The sequence below is a fragment of the Danio rerio genome, chromosome 12 (assembly GCF_052040795.2).
Source record: "Danio rerio strain M-AB ecotype USA chromosome 12, GRCz13ab, whole genome shotgun sequence".
Taxonomy (NCBI): Eukaryota; Metazoa; Chordata; class Actinopteri; order Cypriniformes; family Danionidae; genus Danio; species Danio rerio.
In genome coordinates this window covers 33,986,947-34,011,830 of record NC_141032.1, presented here as the reverse complement: position 1 = coordinate 34,011,830, position 24,884 = coordinate 33,986,947, and the positions used below count along the sequence as shown (strand labels likewise).

Genomic DNA, 24,884 nt, shown 5'->3' with positions numbered 1-24,884 from the left:
ATGCATGCTAAAAGTAAATTTGAACTTAACAGAGGATCATGATGGATTATTGTAAATATTGGTATTTGAAGTGTAGTTCAGATTACTGGCACAAGCAAAATGCTGTTCTGCAAATTCACATATTGAAATGTAACTCATGATACGTTTTTTTCTACAGTTCATGTTCATCAGAAAGAACAGCATAAAACAAATATAAATTGCTCATGTGGAAATAATCATTTCATCATGTCTGTCAAATAACCCTTAGTGAAGTCTTATTTCTTGACAATTTCCTTCTACTTGTTCTATTTTATTTTTACAAAACAAAAATGAGATGCTGATAATAATAAAAAAGTCATTGTTTTCATAACAAATTTCAACAATAACAAACAGATAGAATGAGACTAAAATGAGCCTTGTAGACATAATAACTTAAGGCTTGTAATAGCATTTATATAGATACTCTTTGATGATTTGAAGTGCTTCTTTTATTCTCACTTGTAAGTCACTTTGGATAAAAGCGTTCGCTTAATCAGCGGTGTCCAAACCTTTTCTCATAAAGGGTCAAAAACCAAACTTGACTGAGAGATGTGTACCAAATATATTCAAAGCCGAATATATCACACCAAATTTGCCATGGGTAATTTCCTAATTTATTTGCAAATATTTAAAAATAACTTGAAAAATGTTGCTTTAAATCATATTAACGAATGCAGTATATGTTTTTTACATTTTATTATGAACTTGTTACAGTAAAAACTTGCTCCTGCCCTTGCCCTGATTTGCTTGACGATGTCTTGTGCATTGCTTTTTGTGACAGTTTTTACATTTTAAAAATCTAATTCATTTCTAAAATTTAATTGAATCATTTAATTTCAGTTGGCTTTTTTTGTAGCTCAGCAATAAAAGAAACAGACAGTAACATTGAAATATAACAATCTCTGTCAAAAGCATCCGCCCCAACCACCTTCCCAATGTTCTTCCTCTCTTTCAATCGGGATGGTAGGCCAAATCAAAGGTTACCATGAGCCAACTTTGGCCTGCGGGCCCTACTTTGGGCATCTCGGTGCTAAATGAATAAATGTAAATTTTGTTTCCAACTTCGAAAAAGTAAATTTTTCTGTTAACCACAAAATAAGATATTTTAAAGAATGTTGGAAAGCATTAGTCACTGAAATAAATAGTATGCAAAACAAATAAAATCAAAGTCAACGGCTATGTTCATCTGGATAAAAAGAATCTCAGATAGTGGAGATTAAATGATGACAACATGTTATCTGTCATAAAATTGCTGAGCATTTCCTAATTCAGAATGAACAAATGAATGGCTGGCATAAAAATACAACAATATCTATGAAGGTCGTAAAAAAGAGCACCTGTTCCAAACTAGGAGTATAGAAAGGGAATAAAGACTACCTTGTAGTTGCTGCTGTTCCAAGGTCAGTGTCTCCATGGTGTAAGAGCAAAATTCCAGATTCTCCAGAGCTTGTTGCCTTGAAGTCTCATCCTGCTCCTCATCCAGCATGGCTTGCAGTTCCTGGGCTGTATTAGAGTACATATCAATTTCTCTTTCCACCTCCTCCAGCCTCAGGAGTAGCCTGTATTGCTCCTGTTCCCTTTCCATCTCTTTTTCGGCTTCCAGAACATCCTCTGGTTCTTCCATCTCTTCAACAATCTCCTCTTCATCTGGAGAATTATAAAATGGGTTGGATGTGGTTGGAGGTGTCACTGCATTGGTGTGTGAACATGGAGGAGGTGGACGTGGTGCTGGACGTGCAGGTCGGTAAGGCTGAGGAGTAATACGACCATTGGTCTGAGACCAATGCGTATTTGTAGGTGCCGGAGGCCTAAGGACTCGAGGTCGAGGAGGAGGTGGACGCAGATTTTTTCGTCTCTCCAAAGAGGAGGAGGCAGAGCCAGAAGGCGAGGAAGTGGAAGGTAATAAACGTTCTATCGAGGAGTGAGAGGAGCCACGGATTATGTCATTCTCATCACTGTAGTCCATAATAGAGAAGTGGCGGGAAACTTTATTGCCTAATCTGCCACTAACTTCCTCCCATCGGCTCTGCTCTGTTGCTCCATTGCTATGACTGGGCAAGCTCTTTTCGAACTCTATCAGCTGCTGAGAAAGCTTGGCTTCAAGATCCTTAGCTGACAAAGCCAAAGTCCCCATAGTTTGAGATGTCGGAAACCCATTCGAACCCTGTACTTGAGGCCATGCCTGTTGTTCGCTGCTTCCACCAGATATTATGTCTGCATCATTAACGCTTGCATGTCGAGTTAGCTTCTTCTGCCTGTTCTTCTCACCAGAACTTTTACTGCTTAAGGGGTTTCTGCTGTTGTAAGAGGCATATTTACCATTGTTCCTTGTCCACGTGGAATTCGGAGATGTTTTGTTAGGTGGATTGAGACTCTGGTTCATTGTGATGGGTGCTGGAGGGGGTTGTCGTAAGCTAGCGTGAGAACCAGTGCTATATTTACGGTTGCTAAGAGCATGTAGACTTGGTCTAGGGGGCAGCTGAGGTCGACCCATATTGGGGCTGCTTCTTCTGTTATTTTGAACACTTCTGTGGGCTGAGCTGCTTCCTCTGTTGGGTTGTGTCTGAGGAGGTGGGGGTCTATCTCGCCTTCGTTCTTGGGGCTGAACCTGTGATTGATTTTGAGTCATTCTTCTCTCTTGAGAGCTCTGATCAGAGTGCACATTGTGACCATTGTTTTCCTTTTGCTCCTCTTCCCGGCGCTCAAAGTAATCCAGGTCCCACACTGTGTGGTCTTGCTGGATAGACAACTCCTGTCCATATTCTGGAACTGTGTGATCTTCCTCAGCTGAGGTATAGTCTGGGGTGTAACACTCTTCTTCTCTTTTAGGTACACTAATTTCATTAATTAAAGTCTCAGTTTGTGGGACAGTCTGCAGCTGCCCTTCAATCTTGACAAATCGATGTGGGAAAACTCCTCTCCTGCTGTGTATTTGCCCCTCTAACCACCCGTCATCCATAGAGGCAAGAATGCGGATCCTATCACCGACATCAAAGTCCAGCTCACCAGGTTCAAGGGCTCGAAATTCATAAAGTGCAATACCGTAAATGGCTCCCTCCTCCTCCTCTTCATCCTCTTGACATTGTTGAATCTCCATTTCTGGAGGTTCCTCATCCTTCTCTTCTTCCGCTCTCCTCTCTTCATCCTCATTGCTGTAATCTGGATACTGTTCCAAGGTCTGAGGTTCAGGCTCTTCCAGAGGTGAGCGCAGAGGTCCAAGCAACTCCACAAAACCTTCTGGGAAAAGCCCTGTCCTGTTGTCCAGCTCTCCCTGGAACCAGCCAGGTTCTGGCAGGCCTATTATGGTGATGACATCACCCTCTCGAAAGTCCAGCTCCTCGTCCAACTGGGCATGAAGGTTCATGAGGGCACGAGCCTGGCCCAGTGCATGTGGTGGGAGCTCAGAGGCCTGGACAGCTGCACTGCGCTCGGATAGTTGCCTGGATCGTCCAGAAAGCTCTAGCTCTTTAATGCAGGAGACAGGGAAGAGTCCACGCGAGCCCCATGCATTATGCCCTCTCATCCATACAGAATCCATACTACTTTCAGCAGCAACTACATCACCTACAACAGGAGAGAGAGAGAGAGAGAGAGAGAGAGAGAGAGAGAGAAGATAAGCATCTTGACAAAAAAGGTTGAACTATCACAAAGTGATAACCTGAATAAAAATACTTGGAACAATTTACATAAAAACATTCTGGTGACAATATCTTGCATCGTTCAGTAAGTATTACTGAAAAACTGTCCTGGCTGACTTCCCAGTATATGTAATGAAGTTTCTGGAGCTTATTTAGAATATAGTAGCATCCCTGACATTTATTTAGTGATGTACTGCAAAACCTGTTGAGGGACTAGGTTTTTCATTAGTTTTTTTGGGGCATGACAAAGTTTACTTACAGTGTTTCCTTTAGGATTTTTTCCAGCTGTGGCAGCAGGCCTTTTTTACACAGATCTACCAACTACCTATGGCATTGTTTCAATGACAAATGTTGTGAGCGCAGTATTACAAGTCAAGATCGCATTAATGTAATACGAGCATGTGAACCTCTGCTTGTGCGGCGATTTTCTCTGTTCGTACACAAAACTTCTTGCATGCCCTCAAATATACACTGCTCGAGTGCAAATTTCCTTGTGCAATCTCTAATAAAGGCTGCTGAAGTGTGATTTAGTGCTTTTATGTAACGAGTATGTGACCAACTTTTATTAGATTGGCTAGGAATATTTATAAATGCTCCAATAGGACCTACAGAGTGGCATTTGTGCATCCTGAAGTAAAGTGAAATGGCAATAAACTCCAGCAAGATAAAGTCATTTACATGCAGTACCAGAACTTTTATTTGTAAAGTATACTTATGGAAACTGTTCATCAAATGAATCATCTAAAGCTACGTCGTGTTTGCTGGCCTCACGCATCATGCACATGTCAGTCATTCAGTCAGCACGTAACCTTAAAGTGTTAAATGAAGAACGCACAGCACTACTACAGTTATAGACAAGTTTGTGACAAGATTATGACCCGCTATAAAAAAAAAAAGAAAAAAAGACTGAATGTTTTGAATGAGATGCTATAATGTATTCATGGCAGGATGAATTTTGGTGTGGCGCCCTGCCATGAAAGAATGAATGTAGCGGAAACCATGACTTAGCTTTATAGACTTTACATTCATGCAATGTTAGAATCTGACTATTATGGCAAGAAAGCTCTGTAAAATTTGTTCTAAAATAAGCAATATAAGCACTTCAAAAGTGACAGGACATATTCTTTAGTATTTATAACACACAGGTCTTGACATGTCACAAGATTTTGTATAGAGGTAGACAATACATTAAGCCATTTTCTTTAAAAGTTGCCTTTTTAGGTATTTTATTTAAATTTAATGCTGATGACATCTAATTCTACAAAAAAAGAGCAAGAAGTGAAATGTCCATCCATATGCATATGCACAGAGACCAACAAGCGAACTGTTCCCTTCTGAAGACTCAGTTCCATATGGTGTTAGCTGGATAATGTTTTGTATTAGTGATGTTTGTTTAAGTTAATGCTTCTTTTAATTACTGACATATTTGCATCCATGCTGAAGTATTTTTGACAAGTCATTCTTTTAAAAGCTGCTTTAGAGCCAAATTGTGAATACAAATATATTTAGCAGGTACTCAACTGTGTCACCACATAAATTCACAGCCAGGGTAATTATCGCTGTTCAACTGAACAGGATTAGAGCTGTGTGTTTACCTCTGACCTCAAGTCAGTTTGCATGGCAGTAAAGTCACTGGTGTGGTCAGTGTCACAGAAAACACATAGAGAAAACACACACACACACACACACACACACACACACACACACACACACACACACACACACACACACACACACACACACACACACACACACACACACACACACACACACACACACACACACACACACACACACACACAGGAGCCAGAATGTCCTCTGCGGTCACAGGGGCCACATTCCACACAGACGTGTGCTCCGCCTCCCATTGTGTTCAACTCATAAACCAGAACAGCATACATGATCCCCACTGACATGATAGGGGAAACAAAAATCCATCCAGTTGTGTTTTTCACACAAAATAAAGGAAGTGTGTGCTGGACAAATCACAGTTTCCACATTAGATCAAAAATGAATACAGCAAACATCTAAAGTAATACAACATAAACAGACGTGTATTATGCAAACACCAAATACAAACTAATGTCTAAAAACGAATAAAAATCAATGAAAAGAAAGAAGTAGAAAACATTACAGAAATAAAACACAGGTAAAACATTATCATGATTTATTTCACTACCTGTAGGGATTGTGGATTCTATTTTACTCTGCACAACTTAAACATACAACTACTGACATCTAGTGGTGAACTGGGATAAGGCTTTTATTTTTTTAACGGCTCAAAATCTGGAAATTCTGATATCACTCGAAAATGTACCATATATTAGATAAAGAAGAAATAAAAATTATTTACAATTCAGAGTTTCCATTTTTGATCCACATTTCTACTAGCAAATACAGAAAACAAATAAAAAGCCTTATAAACCCCCTTAACAGTAAGCTTATGTATGTGCATACAGAATAAGATGTACAATCTAGAGCTCTACAGTCTACTATACAATCAAGCTGTACCTCTCATATACGACATTACACCTCTCGGAGCAAGCAGGACTTATGCTGAAGAGAAGAGAAAATCGCAACAGAAATGCTTTTAACTTAATCAGCTTCCTCCTTTTAAAATGATAAGCAATCAGTAATGTATGATTACGACTTCTCTAAGTGACATCCGTTTAAAAAATGGAAATTAGGCATGTTTAATACTAATAAAACACTATATATACCTCTCTTTAGTGGTAGGATTCCAGCCTCCGCAGAGTTGAAGTCATTAATGCACACATACAGATTTTCTCCTGCCTTGGTGCCTGGGATTGTAACAGACTCCACAAAAGTGGTAGGAAACTGGCCTGGGGGAAGAAAGGACAGGGAAAAAAAAATCAACACCAATATGAAAAGCAAATTAAATGCAGTTTGTACCCACTCATGAGTTTACCTGTGACTCCATCTTTGTTTCCAAGAAGCCAGAATTCATCAACAACACTGAGCACTTCAATGACATCTCCGGTGAACAGAGGAAGCTCTTCAGAGACGCTCGGGAGGAACTCAAACACTGCACGCACCACCGAGCCAGCCTCCATGTTCACTCATTACCTGAAGATCGCAAGAAAAACAGAGAGACATTAACAAGTAGACTACAAACATGTTGTCAGTTTCTCAATGTGTTTGTCAGCTAGAAGGCTGAACACACAGTCCTTTCACAATCTGAGTAGATTCGCTTTAAACATGATGGCGTCAGAGCAGTGTTTGGAAATGAAGCATCATCCATTATGAGTATCTAGGGAAAACCATATACGGTTTGGTTTTGTAGTATCTGCTTCCTAAAATGCATACTTTGAAATAAGGCCCTTTTCTATTGCTCCAGCTGGTTTCCTTATAACTAATTTGACTTTTTCCCTTGAATACCTCTTACTTTGATGGTTATTACTAGTTAGTAAGGCAGTTGTTGTGACTGTTTAGTTTAGCTACAGGAATGTTAATGTAAAATATGGTCATGGTGTATATACACTATAGTGCATCTGGAAAGTATTCATAGCGCTTTACTTTTTTCAAATTTTTTTATGTTAGTCTTATTCCAAAAGGGATTACATTTATTTATTTCCTCAAAATTCTACAAACAAGACCAATGTCAATGGTCAATGAAAATGTGAGAAAAAAAAAATCTCATGTACATCAGTATTCACAGCCTTTGCCGTGAAGCTCTATTGAGCTCAGGTACATTCTGTTTCCACTGATCATTCTTGAGATGTTTCAGCAGCTTAATTGGAGTTCACCTGTGGTAAAATCAGTTGATTGGACATGATTTGAAAAGGCATACACCTGTCTATATAAGGGCCCAGGGTTGACAGTGCAAATCAAAGCACAAACCAAGCATGAAGAAAAAGGAATTGCCTGTAGACCTCCAATACAGGATTGTCTTGAGGCACAAGGCTGGGGAAGGTTACAGAAAAATTTCTGCTGCTCTGAAAGTTCCAATAAGCACAGTGGCCTCCGTAAGTGGAAGATGTTTGGAACCACCAGGGTTCTTCCTAGAGCTGGCCGCCAACCTAAGCTGAGTGATCAGAGGAGAAGAGCCTTAGTCAGGGAGGTGATCAATAACCCCACCTGGAATTTGCCAAAAGGCATCTGAAGGACTCTCAGACCATAAGAAACAAAATTATCTGGTCTAATGTCTAATCTCTCAAGTTCTCGTTTGAGTCGTTACTTCATCACATGAAAGACAAAAGCCAATCATTTGCATTTAGAGCCAGTAAAAGATTTGATCCATTCATCTCTCGAGTTCTCGGTTGGAGTCATTCGTTTAGGACGTCAAAGACAAAAGCCAATCATTTGCATTTAGAGCCGGAAAAAGATTTGATCTGTTCATTTCTTAAGTCTTCAGTTTTAAGTCCTCTCTTTCCATGCAGTCACTTGATAAAAGAACGACTCAAAACCTGAAGACTCAAAAGGTGAACTAATCATGCCTCCTTTCAGCTCAGACTGTGTGCATTGGTTAAGCTTATATGTAACTGTCAGTGTCAGGTGAAGCAATGACTTGGAAGACATGTCAGAAGAGGTGAGCGGAGCTAATCATAGACAAAACACCAGGTAAACAATAAAGGATTATTTTTTCTTTTTTAGTACAGTAGCATTCTAGTTATGACTTGGTTGTAGTGTGATCAACGTTTGGGCTAGTTATAGATGTGTTTGGAAGCATCTTGTAACATTTAAATGTTATTTTAGCAAATTAAACGAAATGACTCGAAAAAAGATTTGTTAATTTCTATGAACGAGACTCAAAGGTCCAAGTCAGTAAAATAATCTGAACTTCCCATCACTAATATAAACGGCTAATATGTTAACTTATAAGAAAATAGACAGTTGGTCACCATATTTAATTCAATTCAATTCATCTTTATTTCTGTAGTGCTTTTACAATGTAGATTGTGTCAAAGCAGCTTAACATAGAAGTTCTAGTAAATTGAAACTGTGTCAGTTCAGTTTTCAGAGTTGAAGTTCAGTTTAGTTTAGTCCAGTGTGGTTTGATTTTCACTGCTGAAAGTCCAAACACTGAAGAGTAAAACCATCGATGCGCAGCTCTACAAGTCACAAACCAAGCAAGCCAGTGGCGACAGTGGCAAGGAACAAACTTCACCATTTGACGAAAGTGAAGGAAAGTGATATTTAAGTGCTACAGAGATTTGTTGTAATAACTGAGTTAATAATTAGTTAGACAGAGTTTAATTTATTAAATATTTTGTTTAACTTAGAAAAGAATGAGAAATATCTGGAAATGTCATTGACTTTAAGAGTCCCAGGGTTTCCAGTACCACTACTGATAAATCTTCAGTGACGTAGCAAAACAAACCACATTTTGCTTGAGTGTTAAATAGGAGTTTGATCTTTTAAGAATTTAAAATGACAAACTAACACTCTATAGCATAATGGTACGAAAACACCCGTCAATATACTAGTAATTACACTAATAAGTGTAATCCAATTCATGAACAAACAAGTCTTAAAAATTATCACTTAAAAAGATTCAAACTTGGGATTAACAATATGTACCGATCTGATGAACCCCTGATTGACTTCAATGAATGATTCAGAGCGGCAAACAACTAAATGAGCATCTGACTTACTTGCTGAGCTGAAACTAATCCTACTAATAGTTGGGTTAGACTTGCAACAGTTTTTTTTCCACTGATGAAACTGGCTAATACTGTAAATGAGCAGCCTATAATTTAGACCGTGATGAAATAGGGACACCGACTTAATTTCTCTCTGGACAACAATTTTTGCTCAAATGTTTATATCCACCCTCTAAAACACATTGAGCCATTCACATGAGAGCAATAATGGGGTGGAGGCCTTTAGAGGGATACTTGGGGCCAATGATGAGTCATAAAGTTCTGTCTGCATGAACTACATAATTGTTTGTGAAACAATGTGAATTTGTCCGAGCAGTGGCGAGCACATAAAGAAATATTTATAGAAGAGCATGCTTCAGCCAGAATTAAAAGTTGGAGCATCACAGTCCTCCATGACAAATAAATGCAGATTGATCTAGCCCACTAATGAAGCCAATCCTAACTCAATAGAGGTTTAAGTACCAATGTGTGAATGTGAATACAGGAGACAGACAGAATGATAAAGAGAGGAAAGGAGAGCTGAAATGCACATGTTTCAGAAACTCAAAGAGCTCTCTGTCTGCTGCGCGACTGTGTCTCTCGGGACTTCTCAAGTGTCAGGGTGAGGGGTAACAGGTGACCCAATGGGGAGGTGACAAGGGTCACAGCAGGACTTGTGTGGATGCCAGGTGACATTTTAGCTACTTTTACAATGGATATTAAAATGCATTTTTGTCGATACAATCACAAATAGACAATGCTAATTAAAGGTGTAAACAGGGTCTGAAATAGACCTGCATTATATTGAAAAAAATAAAATAAAAAATTTGCACATTGCGATAAACAGTTATTCTGCAATACGAATACAATTTCATTAAATAACTTGAATAGCTCTATGTGTAAAGAATGTACTCATTTAGATTTGATTAGGATCATTTTGTTGGGGACTAAAATATGCATAAAATTTAATAAGCAAATTACAAGCAAAGATATAGACAAAAAAATTTATGGTTATTTGATGTATTTGTTGTGGAGTTAATAAACACCTTTCTGGAATGAGAAAATTCTTGTGATGCAGATGATCACAGAGAGCTGAACAGATCTGTTAATCCCATGTGCTTTGAGCAAGTCCTGTCTTGTGGTTATGTTTACACAGTATGTGTTACTACGGATACAAGTTAATATGCATCTGTCAATCAATTCACTTGGTGGGGAAAACGCACTCCAATGTCACGTTGAGGTGGATCTCAGAATTGCAAGGATTTGGATCCTATTTTAATATGAGGAAATCTAAAAAAACAAGAATTATTGTGTTTATATCACTTCAATATGATAGTGGACATTATACCTATACACAGTTTTGTCCAAACAGCTTACAAAAGATGATCTTCACCATAGGTGCCCTTTAAAGATACATACAAATGGTAAACTTTCACTCTATTTTGATGAAACACTACAGTGGCTCAACAAATCTAAAATGTGGCTCCCGGTCAACTGTAAAGCTTGCAAATCCTCTGATGTGACTATTGCAGATGCACACATTGCAATATCGATGCTGAAACAATATATTGTGTAGCCCTAGTCCAAAGTGTTTTGAGCTTGTAAGCTTTAGACCACTTCCAGGTACTATAGAAAACAAACACAACAGATTGTGTTTTGATATTGTAAGTGCTTGTGTGGTTAAATGTGTTCAAACAAAACCCCAATTATAGTGGTTCTTAAAGTGAGATGTGTTGTAATCGACCAAGTGATGAATTTGAGCAGATGTTAATCCCAGATGAAAAGATGAAAGCTAACTCAACTGATCACTTGTGCTCAGATGACTGAAAATATGTTAAAGGTAGAGTTCACCCAAAAATGACAAATTGCTCACTGTTTACTCACTCTTAAGTATTACCAAACCTTTATACAATTCTTTATCCCGTTGAACAATAAAGAATATATTTTGGAAGAAAGTTCAAAACCAGTAACCACTGGCATTTATAAAAGGAAAAACAAATACTATAGAGGTCAATCGAAACAGGTTTTTAGCCTTCTTCAAAACATCTTCTTTTGTGTTCAGCAGAATAAAGAAACCCTTTAAACCAGGCCAAAAGAGGAGCAACACTGCACATAGATGACTGGTTTGAGAGAAGGTGGTGTGACTAAGGAGGTAGAAGGGTTTTGCAGAAACTCTAAATCCTATACAAAGGGCTAGTGTTAACCCTCACCCCTGCTCTTCCCCTGTGGCAGAGAAATCAAGATTTTCTGACTGTGAAGTGGGTACAAATCCACTACATCTGCAAGAAATCTGCAAGGAAGCAAAAAAAAAAAAAAAAAAAAAAAAAAAATCTTTAAATAAAGTTAACATTTTTTAAATTTCTATTCAAGAAAACATTTATTTGTTTAATTAATAAACTAACATAATTCGCATTATTTTTGGATATTCAAAATAATTAAAATAATAATATTAATATGAATAAAATAAACAGCACTAAACCGTATTGGTGGGTACTAAAATGAAATAATTGTTACTCTTATGGAAAAAGAAGAATCAGTGCATGCCTAATTTTGTTTTCAATCATTAGATGAAAGTGATGAATTAATTAAGCTACTTATCAGATGCATAGTTCTCTAAAGCTGACTGAATATGATAATCAAATGTTATGTAATGGTGCTCTGGATGATAATCTGAAAAATTAAAAGCAGTCTTCACACTAAAATGCAGAGGCAGCTGCTTTTGATTTGGGACACAGCCGATGTGTGTCAGTTACAGAAAGAATGCACTGACGCAACTCAAGAATAAGACGAAGTATCAAAGCTGTATGCCTCATAAGTGGGAGTAAAACTTAAAATAACCTTTGACAAAAGTAAAGGTGTTTAAATGACCATTATTTCCAACTGAGAACTCTTGGGTTACACAAACATGGCTGTACTGTTGATGATTTGTTGTCTTCACATTGGAAAATAAGTGAAACTAGAAGATTAATAGGGTTAAACGATTCCAGTCATTTTGTTCTGAACAGCACACGGGGAAATCCTCTGAAACAATGGAAAATTACAGACTTGATGACTCAGAAATGGATTCCAGTCATCGTAGCATTGCATCCACATTGCATTGCATCCGCATTGCATTAAAAAAACCCATACAAACATGGTAAGACGCAAGGGTAAAGCTGCAGAAACGGTTTAGTTATGTGTGTGTATCATGCATGTTTCTTTGCTTTTTTTCTGAGGTTACGAGAAATGGGAGATTCCAGAGAAATATCTGTATGAGTGTTGAATTTTTTTCTAGCTAACAAGTGATGTCAGCTCATGCAAGTCCCCATGTCTGAACGTCACGCAGAAAACCTGCAAGTACTTACAGTTAACTACCTGCAGCTACTATAAAAATTATAGTGTGATTTTATATGGAACGGCCATATCAGATAGAGTGAAAATAAGCATCTAAGAACATGCCTTGTAGTTTCATTTCCATATTTGCCTTAGAAAAAAACATTTACAACAATGTAATATAGGCTTGGGCGGTAATACGGTAATATGGTATACCGCAGGATCTAAAAATAGCAACGGTGTCGGTTTCAATACTGTTATCTTGTCATAAAAAACAATGCACTTAAATAGGAGACAAGCATTAAATAATAAATATTATTTATATAATGCTTACAAATGCGTATGCATGATTGTCTTCACGGGACAGTGTGGAGAAGAGAGAGAAAGGTGAGGTAAGATGTGAAGTGGATGCCATGTTATGCCAACAGTTTGGTGGACACTATCTGAGCCTTATGTAATTTTCTTTTTTTATTATGCACGGTAATACCGGATGCTGGGGTAAGATAGGGAGAAGGTTTGACGGTATCAAAATTTGGATACCGCCCAAGCCTAATATTAACAAACTGCCAGAAAGCATCTGTTTAAGAATGTGCTTTATATCGCTTAAATTTTTGCAAGAAATGGATGTATTTTAAAATTTCAGTACTGATTGGTATCGAATTCCAGACAACCATATAGTATAACTGATGTCACAAACTAGTACAGGTCTGGCTATGACTATAGTTTGCATTAATTCACTTTTTTTTGCATGACAAATGACTTCAAGGTAAAGAATAGCTCATTTGGAGCTTTGTTTTATCATCTTAAAGATTGTTCAGTTTACATGTCAAAGAACAGAAACACATTCTCAAAAATTTTGTATAAAATATCAAATCTTTTTGAATTTTTCAGCTGACTCAGTTTAGCTGGAAAGAAGGATGATGTCTGTAGTACAGATAACGTAAGTGGTCATGGTCTAATAAAAGCAGCGACCAGCATTTGTGCAATTCATTCAGCAAATTGTAAATACAACAAGCTTTTTTTCTTGCCCAACACTGTCGTCATTAACAGGGAATCCAGAATACTCAAAAAAAAAAAAAAAAAAAAAAAAAAAAAAAAAAAAAAAAAAAAAAAAAAAAAACCTCAGATGATAAGGGGAAATGGACCTTCTCCATTTTATGTAGCAATCCGCTTAAGTTATATGAAATACTGTTTCCGGGTCTAAGTCGCTACTTATTTGAACTGAGAAAATATTTGTTTTTGACCACTTTTTAGTCATATCACACATTAAAGTGGATTTTATATAAAATCATGGTGTACACAAGAACCACTGGACTTGCTGCATCACAGACATTAATATTTTTATCTTTCATATAAATATTTTTAACACTTTCATATTAAGTTAGAATACCCCAAACATCTTCAAGAGCTAGTGCAGAAATGAAGCCCAAAATTCAAAGCCATGATTCAATTTATATGAAACTAAAATTCAAAGAAGCCATTCAAAGAAAAACAATGCCATTATATTTACAATGAACAAGGGAACATATTTACCATGTGTTAACATTTGATTTCATTTTTAACTTAAACTGTAAACTAAAATTATATAAAATGCTATATTATGTTTAATGTTATGGTCAAATTTAATTTTAAAAGTGCTCTTTTATGGATCATGTCATATTTGAATCCCGAATTTTGGTTGTGGGAGACCCCAAGATCAGGTTGACATGTCTACATGGTCATAAAACACTTTTATTGTCTTATAATATGCGTTTATTTTTTTTTTTTACCTTAATTGCTCAACGACTTTCAAACTGGTCTCATTTTGTAATGTTACTCTTTGATGATTGGTCCAACGACCAAGACTCTGATTGGTCTACTGCAGTTAGCGCAAGTTGGAAAGGGATTACAAGATTACTGCTCATTAAGTGCTGAGGATTTCAAACTGTGCATCAGTTTTACCTTATCAATTCAAGCCTGAGTCCGTTGAGGAACTAAACTTGCTTTGGACTTAAACTAAACTGCTTTGGATCAGTTTTGAAAATTACTTGTTTTTATAACTCTTTCTTTTGAGAGAAAATAACTTTATCTATAATCCACTTTGAGATTTAAATCGTTTGCAGGATGTTTTTATTTCCACTAAGAGTGGTAATAAACACTGCATGGAAGGTCATTTTCAAAAATCAATAATAGGGACACTTTAATCTTCAGTTACTTCTGCCCAGGACAAAAACCTTTTGTTCTTACAGTACTTGTGTTTTAAACAATGCATGGATTCCATTTTCCTGAGAACAGAAGCCAAGATTGAAGGACAGTCTCCTTCCTTGTCACACAGAGAATTCAGCAGGAAAGAAACAAGCAGACATATGGTCCTGCTGGGAGGTGAGGAGGTCACTAAGCCAGATTACTGCTCCAGTAAAGAACACTCGTTGACCAGACAGGAGCAACAATAAGAGTTTCTAGTGAAACACACTTCAAAGACAGGGGCAATACAACAGAAATGCTTACACTTGATCATGCGAGAAACACGTCTGTTGATAATTAAAGCTCCTAAGTTACGTAATTATTTTCTTCTATTGTCCAAAAACTCCAAATAAAAAAAATGTTCAGTAGAAATCAGCAGGTTCAATAAATGGGTATTCAATTGTTGCATGTTCATCTTGGCATTATTTTATAAAATACAACTAATATTTGTCACAAACTTTTTTTTTCTCTGCCTTGATACTAAAAATCGATCTGGCCTTTATCAGCACTAATAAATGGCCAACATTATTACAATTCTATACCTGTTTGTCTAATAAAACAAACATTCGTTTTTTAAAAAAATAATAAAATTTTAATAATTAATTTTAGGCTGATTTATACTCCTGCACAGTGATCGCCGTTACCTATGGTGCATGCCTTGCGTGCAGAGATGGGCAAAAATACATTGAAATGTATTTTAAAATAAAATACAAAACTTCTCAGTTTTATGTGACAAAATACAAAATACAGCAGCCACAAATGTATCTAAATAAAATACTGTATTTTGTATTTTGAAAATACAACAAAATACTTTTACAAGGGAGCAAGACATTTCTTCACAAACCTTCAAACAAAAGGCATCTTCGACCAATCTCTTCACCATTAAGCTGAATTTCTCTTTCATTTTAGCATACATTTTGTACAAATTTCATACAGATTTAATCACTGTAAAAACATGTAATGCAGATAATGAGTTAGAATATATTACTATAGCTCCTCATTGACTGTACACTGCATCTGAAGATCATCTACTGGCAATGAAGTATTGTAGGAATCACCACTGTATGAGTTATTTGTATATAGTTTGTCTTATTTTCTTGGCATCCCATCAGCATTCATCCTAAACTACTATTATTTGTGCAGTTTACTCATTCTCCCAAGATTTTTTAAAGTTCTTCTTTAACTGGAAGAGTTTCAGTTTGGCCCCTTAGTAAACACCTGTATACCGTCTTTAGCTGTTTTATACTTCTAAAGTTCTTCTGCATTTGCACCGGCAGTACTGAGACTGAGAATGATTATGTGCTGTAGGCTGTTCTTAAAGACCTATTTTTTTATTCCACCTCATTTCTTAAGCAAAGATGCTGATGCCAAATATTACACTATACTGCCATTACATATTACTGGTCTTAGCACTGTGCAGTATACTATTTTCAATGATTGTTGACCTTTGTTGCTATTTGTCTGTTATTTACTTTATGTGTGTTGCATAATTTCCATCCATACTTCAAGCATTGACCCCCTTCTTAATCAATTTTCTGTTCTGATCTCAAGGCTAGGCAAATAACTGAGAAAGCATCAATCTGAGGCAGCATTTTTATGATGTCATCATGAAGACTTCTCACAAAGTATTTTAAAAATACAAAAATACAAGACCCTGAAATATTTCAATACAAATATTACCTCATTTTTATAAACCCTATCACATACAAATTACTAAATATTATTTTATATTTAAAATATGTATTTGAAATACATGTATCGTAAATACTTCACATCCATGCTTGCGCATAGTCATGCATCTAAACTTTTGCATGCTGAATGTGTTGCTTTGCAATAACACTTCTGAAACGTTAGCTTGCAGTGAAGCTTTTATCTTTGAGTTTCTTCGCAGGTATTTTTAATGCTACATTACATACAGCAGGCGTGAATCAGCAGACATGCGGCAACTTTAATCATAAGATTAAAACCAAACAAAAGTTTTGCATAAGGAGCACCTTCACGGGACTCACACTCACTCCATCAGCGCATCAGGGGTATGGGACCATACGCATGCACTTAACGCAGAAGTATAAATCAGCCTTTAGGAACCACCAGCTTATGTACATTAACTTCATACTCATTTTGAGATTTGTTAAAGATTATTATTAGCAATGTTACTAAAGTAGGTTTTATTTATGCTTTTTAATATCAATTGAATGTCACTATTTTCATAATAGGGGAAAAATGTATAAGTTAGCATGTATACAACAGTAATGGGCAATATTCAATAAGACTTATATTAAAGAGCATAAAACTGATAACCATAAATAATTTACTATAGCATAAATATAATGTAAATAATATGAATTTGAAAATGTAACACAATTTTATGATACAATTTATTCATCAATCCATTCATCAAGTCAATTCGACCAATAAAAGTTCATTCAAATTCTAAAAGCATAAGTAGTAATATTATATCATACTGCTGATGTCAGGGTTCTGCCACTTTGGTCTTGAAAATTCTTGTTTTGGTGGCAGAGCTCTGACACTTCTCATGTCTGGTCCTGTTTCTGTCTCTGTGTGAGCGCGCGCCGTCGTGGGTGTACGTAGAGTGTGCGCGCTCCTGCTTGACGCGGCCGCGCGCGCGCTCTGCGTCCCTCAGACGCGTGCGCTCCTGTACTCGTGTTTGTGTTTTCGTCTGTCAGCAGCATGGTGTTTCATTCCCAGCGTCTCAGTCTTGTTGGTTTCGGTTTTGGTCGGCGCTGGGATGAAGCATGCATGCTGCATATGTGAGCGCATGGTGAGTGTTTTCATTCATCGTGTGCTCGTGTCTTGCGTCTTTTGTCAAAGCACATGGCTCGGTGTTTACATTGGTCACGTGCTTTTGTCGTGTGCTTCAGTGTTGTGTTATGTGAGCGCATGGCTTGTATTGTCTCTCTGTGTCATGCGCTCTCCCGTCTATTGTCTAGTCCCACCCTCCTTGTTAACCCATATTTAGTTAATTGTGTTCACCTGTGTTTCAATTTACTTTTTTGCTTTATAATCCCCCTCATGTTTTCAGTCCTTTGTCAGTTCGTCGTCAATATTACCCTGTCTTGTTGTCTCCAGTCCTGTTTTGTCCTGCCAGCCCTGTCAAGTTTGTTTTTGCCTTTTTATTAATGTTTTCCCCTTCGGGGTAGTTTTGTTTTGCCTTTTATTTTTATTTGTAGTTTATAATAAATATTCCTTCATTTTTCTGCAATTGGGTCTGCACTCCTTTTTTTCCCTCACCGACCGTGACAGTACGAACTGACCAAAAAAGAGGACTCAGCAGAAAAATGGGTAGCTTCCTCTTTCCATCTCCTTTTCTTGGGGGCTCTGTCAAACACCAGCTGCTTCAGGTTGTCCAGGAAATCTCCCTGCACCAGGGAGAGGTGGACATCAGAAATTTCGCCCACGACTTCCTTGCTGTAGTGGATGGCCTTGAGTATGAGGATAACCTGGACCTCAAGGAGGCATTTAACATCTGCCTAACGGAGCCCCTCAGCCCTGTGGAGATGGAGAGGCTGGAGTACCTGCCATTTTGGCGCTTTGTGTTTAAGCTCCACCAACTCCGCACAAAGCGCCAGCCCACTGACTGCTTGACATATCCATCTGCAGTCAGTGGGGGCCCCAGTCCTCCAATGACCCAGAAACGGCGAAGGAGGAGGAAGACCGGGTCTGCCTTACCTGTCGCCCACCCAGAGGTGACCGAACCTGCTGCAGCCCTTTCAGTTACCATCCTGGCTGCAGCATCACTTACTGAGGCACCCGCAACAGACACTGCACCAGTCCTGCAGGCAGTGGAGTATACTGCAGTGTCTGAAGAGGTGGCCAGCTTCCCGCCACCCAGACCAAGGAAGCGTCGGAGGAGAAAGGGCTCCTCCATCACAACGGCTCCAGCCCCAGAGCGCCCTCCAGTGTCGGCTCCAGCCCCTGAGCGCCCTCCAGTGTCGGCTCCAGCCCCTGAGCGCCCTCCAGTGTCGGCTCCAGCCCCTGAGCGCCCTCCAGTGTCGGCTCCAGCCCCTGAGCGCCCTCCAGTGTCGGCTCCAGCCCCTGAGCGCCCTCCAGTGTCGGCTCCAGCCCCTGAGCGCCCTCCAGTGTCGGCTCCAGCCCCTGAGCGCCCTCCAGTGTCGGCTCCAGCCCCTGAGCGCCCTCCAGTGTCGGCTCCAGCCCCTGAGCGCCCCTCAGTGCCGGTCCCAGTCTGGCTCCTTGCCCTGCCGGCCCCAGACCGGCTCCTTGCCCTGCCGGCACCACCCAGACGTCTAGCCCTGCCGGCACCAGCCCGGCTCCTTGCCCTGCCAGCGCCACCCAGACGTCTTGCCCTGCCGGCATCAACCAGACGTCTAGCCCTGCCGGCACCAGCCCGGCTTCTTGCCCTGCCGGCGCCACCCAGACATCTTGCCCTGCCGGCCCAGCCCGGCTCCTTGCCCTGCCGGCCCCAGCCCGGCTCCTTGCTCTGCCGGCATCAGCCCGGCTCCTTACCCTGCCGGCGCCACCCAGACGTCTCGCCCTGCCGGCGCCACCCAGACGGGCGCCACCCAGACGTCTCGCCCTGCCGGCGCCACCCAGACGTCTCGCCCTGCCGGCGCCACCCAGACGTCTCGCCCTGCCGGCGCCACCCAGACGTCTCGCCCTGCCGGCGCCACCCAGACGTCTCGCCCTGCCGGCGCCACCCAGACGTCTCGCCCAGCCGGCCCCAGCCCGGCTCCTTGCCCAGCCGGCCCCAGCTCGGCTCCCTGCCCTCCCGGCGCCACCCAGACGTCTCGCCCTGCCGGCCCCAGCCCGGCGCCTCGCCCTGCCGGCTCCCCTCTGGTCTCCTGCCCTGCCGGCTCCCCTCTGGTCTCCTGCCCTGCCGGCTCCCCTCTGGTCTCCTGCCCTGCCGGCTCCCCTCTGGTCTCCTGCCCTGCCGGCTCCCCTCTGGTCTCCAGCCCTGCCGGCTCCCCACAGGCCTCCAGCCCAGCCGGCTCCCCACCGACCTCCTGCCTTGTCTCCCCTGATAGACTCTCCCTGGGTCGTCCCTCCTGGTCCTCCCTGGTGTTCCCTCCCTGCACCCTGGAAGGACCCTCCGGCTCCACCCTGGCTCCCTGCCGGGGCCCCCGACCCACTGAATCCACCCTGGACTGTCCCTCCTGATCCTCCCTGGTCTTGCCCTCCCATCCCTCCCTTGTTTGTCTTGTTGAGTCCGGCTTGGCTGTTCACCCCCCTGTCTTGTGTCTGTTGATGTTGCCTGTTTTGTTGTCTTGTAGTGTTTCTTGTCTGTCTTGTACCTTGTTGGATGTTCCCTTTAGGGACGCCAGGTGGCGTCCCTTTTGGGGGGGGCTAGTGTCAGGGTTCTGCCACTTTGGTCTTGAAAATTCTTGTTTTGGTGGCAGAGCTCTGACACTTCTCATGTCTGGTCCTGTTTCTGTCTCTGTGTGAGCGCGCGCCGTCGTGGGTGTACGTAGAGTGTGCGCGCTCCTGCTTGACGCGGCCGCGCGCGCGCTCTGCGTCCCTCAGACGCGTGCGCTCCTGTACTCGTGTTTGTGTTTTCGTCTGTCAGCAGCATGGTGTTTCATTCCCAGCGTCTCAGTCTTGTTGGTTTCGGTTTTGGTCGGCGCTGGGATGAAGCATGCATGCTGCATATGTGAGCGCATGGTGAGTGTTTTCATTCATCGTGTGCTCGTGTCTTGCGTCTTTTGTCAAAGCACATGGCTCGGTGTTTACATTGGTCACGTGCTTTTGTCGTGTGCTTCAGTGTTGTGTTATGTGAGCGCATGGCTTGTATTGTCTCTCTGTGTCATGCGCTCTCCCGTCTATTGTCTAGTCCCACCCTCCTTGTTAACCCATATTTAGTTAATTGTGTTCACCTGTGTTTCAATTTACTTTTTTGCTTTATAATCCCCCTCATGTTTTCAGTCCTTTGTCAGTTCGTCGTCAATATTACCCTGTCTTGTTGTCTCCAGTCCTGTTTTGTCCTGCCAGCCCTGTCAAGTTTGTTTTTGCCTTTTTATTAATGTTTTCCCCTTCGGGGTAGTTTTGTTTTGCCTTTTATTTTTATTTGTAGTTTATAATAAATATTCCTTCATTTTTCTGCAATTGGGTCTGCACTCCTTTTTTTCCCTCACCGACCGTGACAGCTGAATCAACGCTGAAATTGTTTTGATGTCAATGACAGCGTGAGTCATGACTGAGAACAACTAAAATGGATGAGCAAATCTCAAGTTAATAAATATGGATGAATGAACAAAGCAACCTAGAAAAGTCTTTCTGTCTGCATTTGTGTGTGAGTGAGACACTTGGCAATGGAGTGACAGTGCTGGTAAAACGACAGACAGCTTAGTAAACACTCACTCTACAGTCGTACAAAGAGGTCACACACTTTCTCACACACATACGCAAACAGCTGGCATTAAGACAAAGAAGCAACTGTGCATCAAATGATGAATTTAGCATTGAAGATTAATGTGACGTATCTTCACTGTTGCATATCCATGTTTGTTTGTGTCATGTGTATTTGTAACAGAGAGGCTGCCTTCACATCTACTACATTGCAAAAGATTTATCCATGCTGCTTATCACCAAATGAACTGCTGTAAATACATATCAGTTGAAGAAAACCTCTTTTTTTTAAGATACGGTTTTGGTCTAACCAGCTGTGACTATGGGCCGGTATAAATTTCTGAAGGTATGATAACCTTGGATAAAAATATCACAGTTTTACAGTATGATTACTGCTCTAAAATATATTCTTTTTAAATGTCTGAGTAAAAAACAACAAAATTTTTTCCTCAATTAAACACAATATATTTTATTTTAGGAAACATTTAAAATATTTTGGAACATAAAACATGTCAGGCTAAATAATTGTAATAAACCATTTACTTCTGCTCTCTTCGTTAGTTTCTAAAACACAGATTTCTTTACAACACATAAAAAAACTTACATTTACCATAGAAAAGGTTTAACAGAAAATTTCAGCGGTTATAAAACCTTGACTTTTCCAAACCGCGGTAGTCCTCAAAACCGGCTATTGTCCTATGCCCAGCTTTGACAAAACCAGAATGAAGATATTGTAGAGAATTCCTCCACCGCATAAGTGTAAATGAAAGCCAATATTATGTGTTTGCAAACCATACTTAAATTTTAGAGTATTTCAGACACTGGCATAATGAGAGAAAATTATCATTATGCAGTGATTCATTTTACAAATTATTTATGAAATAATCCTCACATTGAATAAAAGTTGTCGAATTGTTCAGTCAATGCAACTGTATTAAAAATATAAGTCAGGATCTCATTTTGCAAAGCTCCAAAAAGAGTGTGTGTTTTACAATGTTGTCATTAAATATTGTCTGTGGAAAATATTAGGGGTGCATAATAATTTGACAATAAGAGCTATGCCATACTGTTGAGTATTGCAATAAAAATATTTCTTAATATATAACATTTTTCTAGAAAAAAAATGCTATTTTTATTATAAATTATTTATGTAATGCAATTAAAATAAACAGGTAAAACATATTTTTTCTGATCTAATTAATTCTAATTTAGAAAAACAACTGTCAAAATGTAAACATTTAGTCTTTAATACACTATGAGTAAGAGGTCTGCATTCCTGTGGCTGTACCTGAAGAGCGAGGAGGGATCTTCTGGGAGACTTGGGATGTCTAAATATCACATTTAACAACTGTAGTGAGACGCGATCCAGTGGCACGTCCTTCATAACTCTCCGACATGCACTGCACCCTGCCTCGAGCTCAGAGGAGTGCATGACAGCATGTGGCGGTGTGTGTGTGTGGTCACGTGATGTGCGTTTTCAGCAGACGGAGGTAATGCTAGGTAAAACGATGTGGATGTGGATCATTTTCGTTCTAAAATGCCATTTTAACACTAAGACGTCTTAGTGTAAACAGGGCCTGAGTGTGTATTTTTCGCGAGCAGCTTTGCGACAGGGGCGAGGCGATGGATCGCGATGCTGGATCGGCGATGGACGATGGCATCGTTTATCGTCCCAACCCTACGTGGGACCCAACCAGATTTCTTGTGGTGTGACAATAAATTTCTGAATAGAATGCGGTAGCGGTCAGTAACTCTAGTGTAATTTGAATGGGAGCAGGTGGTCTAACAATATAGCGCTCCCAAGTCCCGACATTATTTCAAAACAGTTGTGATTTCCTCATTTTTATTGAACATTGGTACAGCCAGTGCTCAAGAAGAATGCATAGACCAGTGCTTTCTGCACGTGATTTTTTTTTATTTGTTTCTCATCATCTGAATAACGATCCTTTGGGTTTACCAACATGGAAGAGCAAAGTGAAGTTGCACTGTCCTTCAGCTTGCATTAGAAAATGGTCAGTTTACTGTTAGGAAACCCACATCATTCTTTTTCATATTCGTCAGTCTTTTTCATGCGTCATTGACACAAATAAAAAAAAATTACCCTTTGTGCAACTTATTAAAACTTCAAAGTTTTACCCTCTTGCAGTCACAAGACTGGAAACTCAGGTTTAAGGTGGTCTCACTCAGGTTTCATCACAAAGGGGCAAACAAAACCTGTCATTTAACCTACAATCCTTGCACAACATATTTGTTATCTCTCTCTTTTGGTAGTTCAATTTAAACGTAAGATTTTAAAAACCAGTTATAAATTTAGCAGGAATGATCGAGTAGGTTAGAAAAGGGGGTGGGTCGGGCAGCGGGTGAACAAAAGCTAAATATATGGAGGGAGCGGTCGGGCGTGGAATAAAACCTTGTGAAAGAGGGCAAGAGCTTATAAATTAGTCCCGTGCAGACCTCTACTATGGATGATAAACCTCAGTAGATATTCTGACTCTGATTGGCTGTTGTTATTTTTTTCTCTTGTCTTGACTCCAGCTATATTCATAATCAGTTCTGTGTTTACCTTTGAGCTGCTCTAGCTAACAGTAGAAAAGCAACTATTGGGGAGGCGGCAAGAAGAAAATAAGACCCCATCCGATTGGTCAAATTTAGATAAACAACCAATGCATAAAATAAATGTAATTTATCACACATCTATGATACGTATATAGCATATACTATTATCACAATAAAGGTAATTTGTGATATATTGTGCAACGCCAGTCCTGGTAAATATGAACCTTATTTAAAAAACACAAAGTTTCATCTAATATATCTAAATTTGTGTTCTAAAGATGAACAAAGGTCTCAGGAGATTGCAACGACATAAGGGTGAGTAAATAATAACAGAATTTTCTTTATTGGATGAACTGACCCTTTAGTTCAAAAGATTTAGTTTAGAGTTTATGTATTGAAAAGATGAACTTCTGATTAAAACTAAAGCTGAAAAGTCAAGTTGTGGAGGAAGCATTTTTGATTCAACAACTGGTAACATGGTGCATGATTTCAGGTCACAATGAATTAAGCCCAAAACAATTGTTTGCAACCACTTACCTAAAAAAATTAGCAAATCAAAAGAATAATTTTTAAGTGCAGGACATAGTGTGAAACTGCAGCTAAAACCCACCCACACATCTAGCTTTGCCGTGACATACAAGAATAAACATCATAAGTGTTTATTCCGAACTCAGATATAACATATTGTTGACTCTCTGTTTTTCTCTATCGCCATCATGAGTAGTTGTGATCCAACCCATAAGCTGAGTTTAAGTGACAACATCCTTCCCTTGGCTACACGTCAGCAGTCTTCCTCATCCTTTTTCCGATCCAAGACTCTCCCCTCAAAACTATAACCATTACATTCCTTTTTTCCGATTGTATCGTAGTATTGCCTCTCTGGAACCCGATCTGCTGACTGTCTGCTTTTTATTTATTGAACAGGTCCGATTTCATGCCAACAATGGGGGGATATGCGGGGAGGTGGGTCGCTCACTGCCCCTCTTCACTATTGCAAAACATTCAGGACTGGAAGCTTCCATTTGTGACACTGTTCTGCTGCTTTTTATATTACTGTTGGTTGTTTACGGCCCTGGCTTTGTTTGTGCCCACAGTAGGGCACGTGAATGTTGCCTCCGTTTAAAATGCATTCATTTTAACACAGTCCTAGCATGAGGATCATTCTAGATGAGCTCAAAAGCATGTGGCTCACTTCTGTCTCAGCACAGGAGAA

The 24,884-nt window shown here is 39.8% G+C and overlaps 1 protein-coding gene across 11 annotated transcripts in view; it reads right to left on the bottom strand.

Annotated features, from left to right (window-relative positions):
- The window catches only part of dnmbp (dynamin binding protein), a 75,105-nt gene that overhangs the window by 41,997 nt on the left and 8,224 nt on the right, over window positions 1–24,884 (bottom strand). For 7 of the 11 annotated variants that reach the window (XR_015503201.1, XR_015503202.1, XR_015503204.1 and 4 more), the window contains 3 exon segments: window positions 6,586–6,743; window positions 6,377–6,499; window positions 1,396–3,582 (listed from right to left, as the gene is read on the bottom strand). Coding sequence is in view for 5 of the 11 variants with exons in the window: in NM_001424046.1 (NP_001410975.1) it covers window positions 1,396–3,582; window positions 6,377–6,499; window positions 6,586–6,730 (2,455 nt within the window). In the remaining 6 variants the exon portion in view is untranslated. 11 annotated transcript variants of the gene reach the window in all.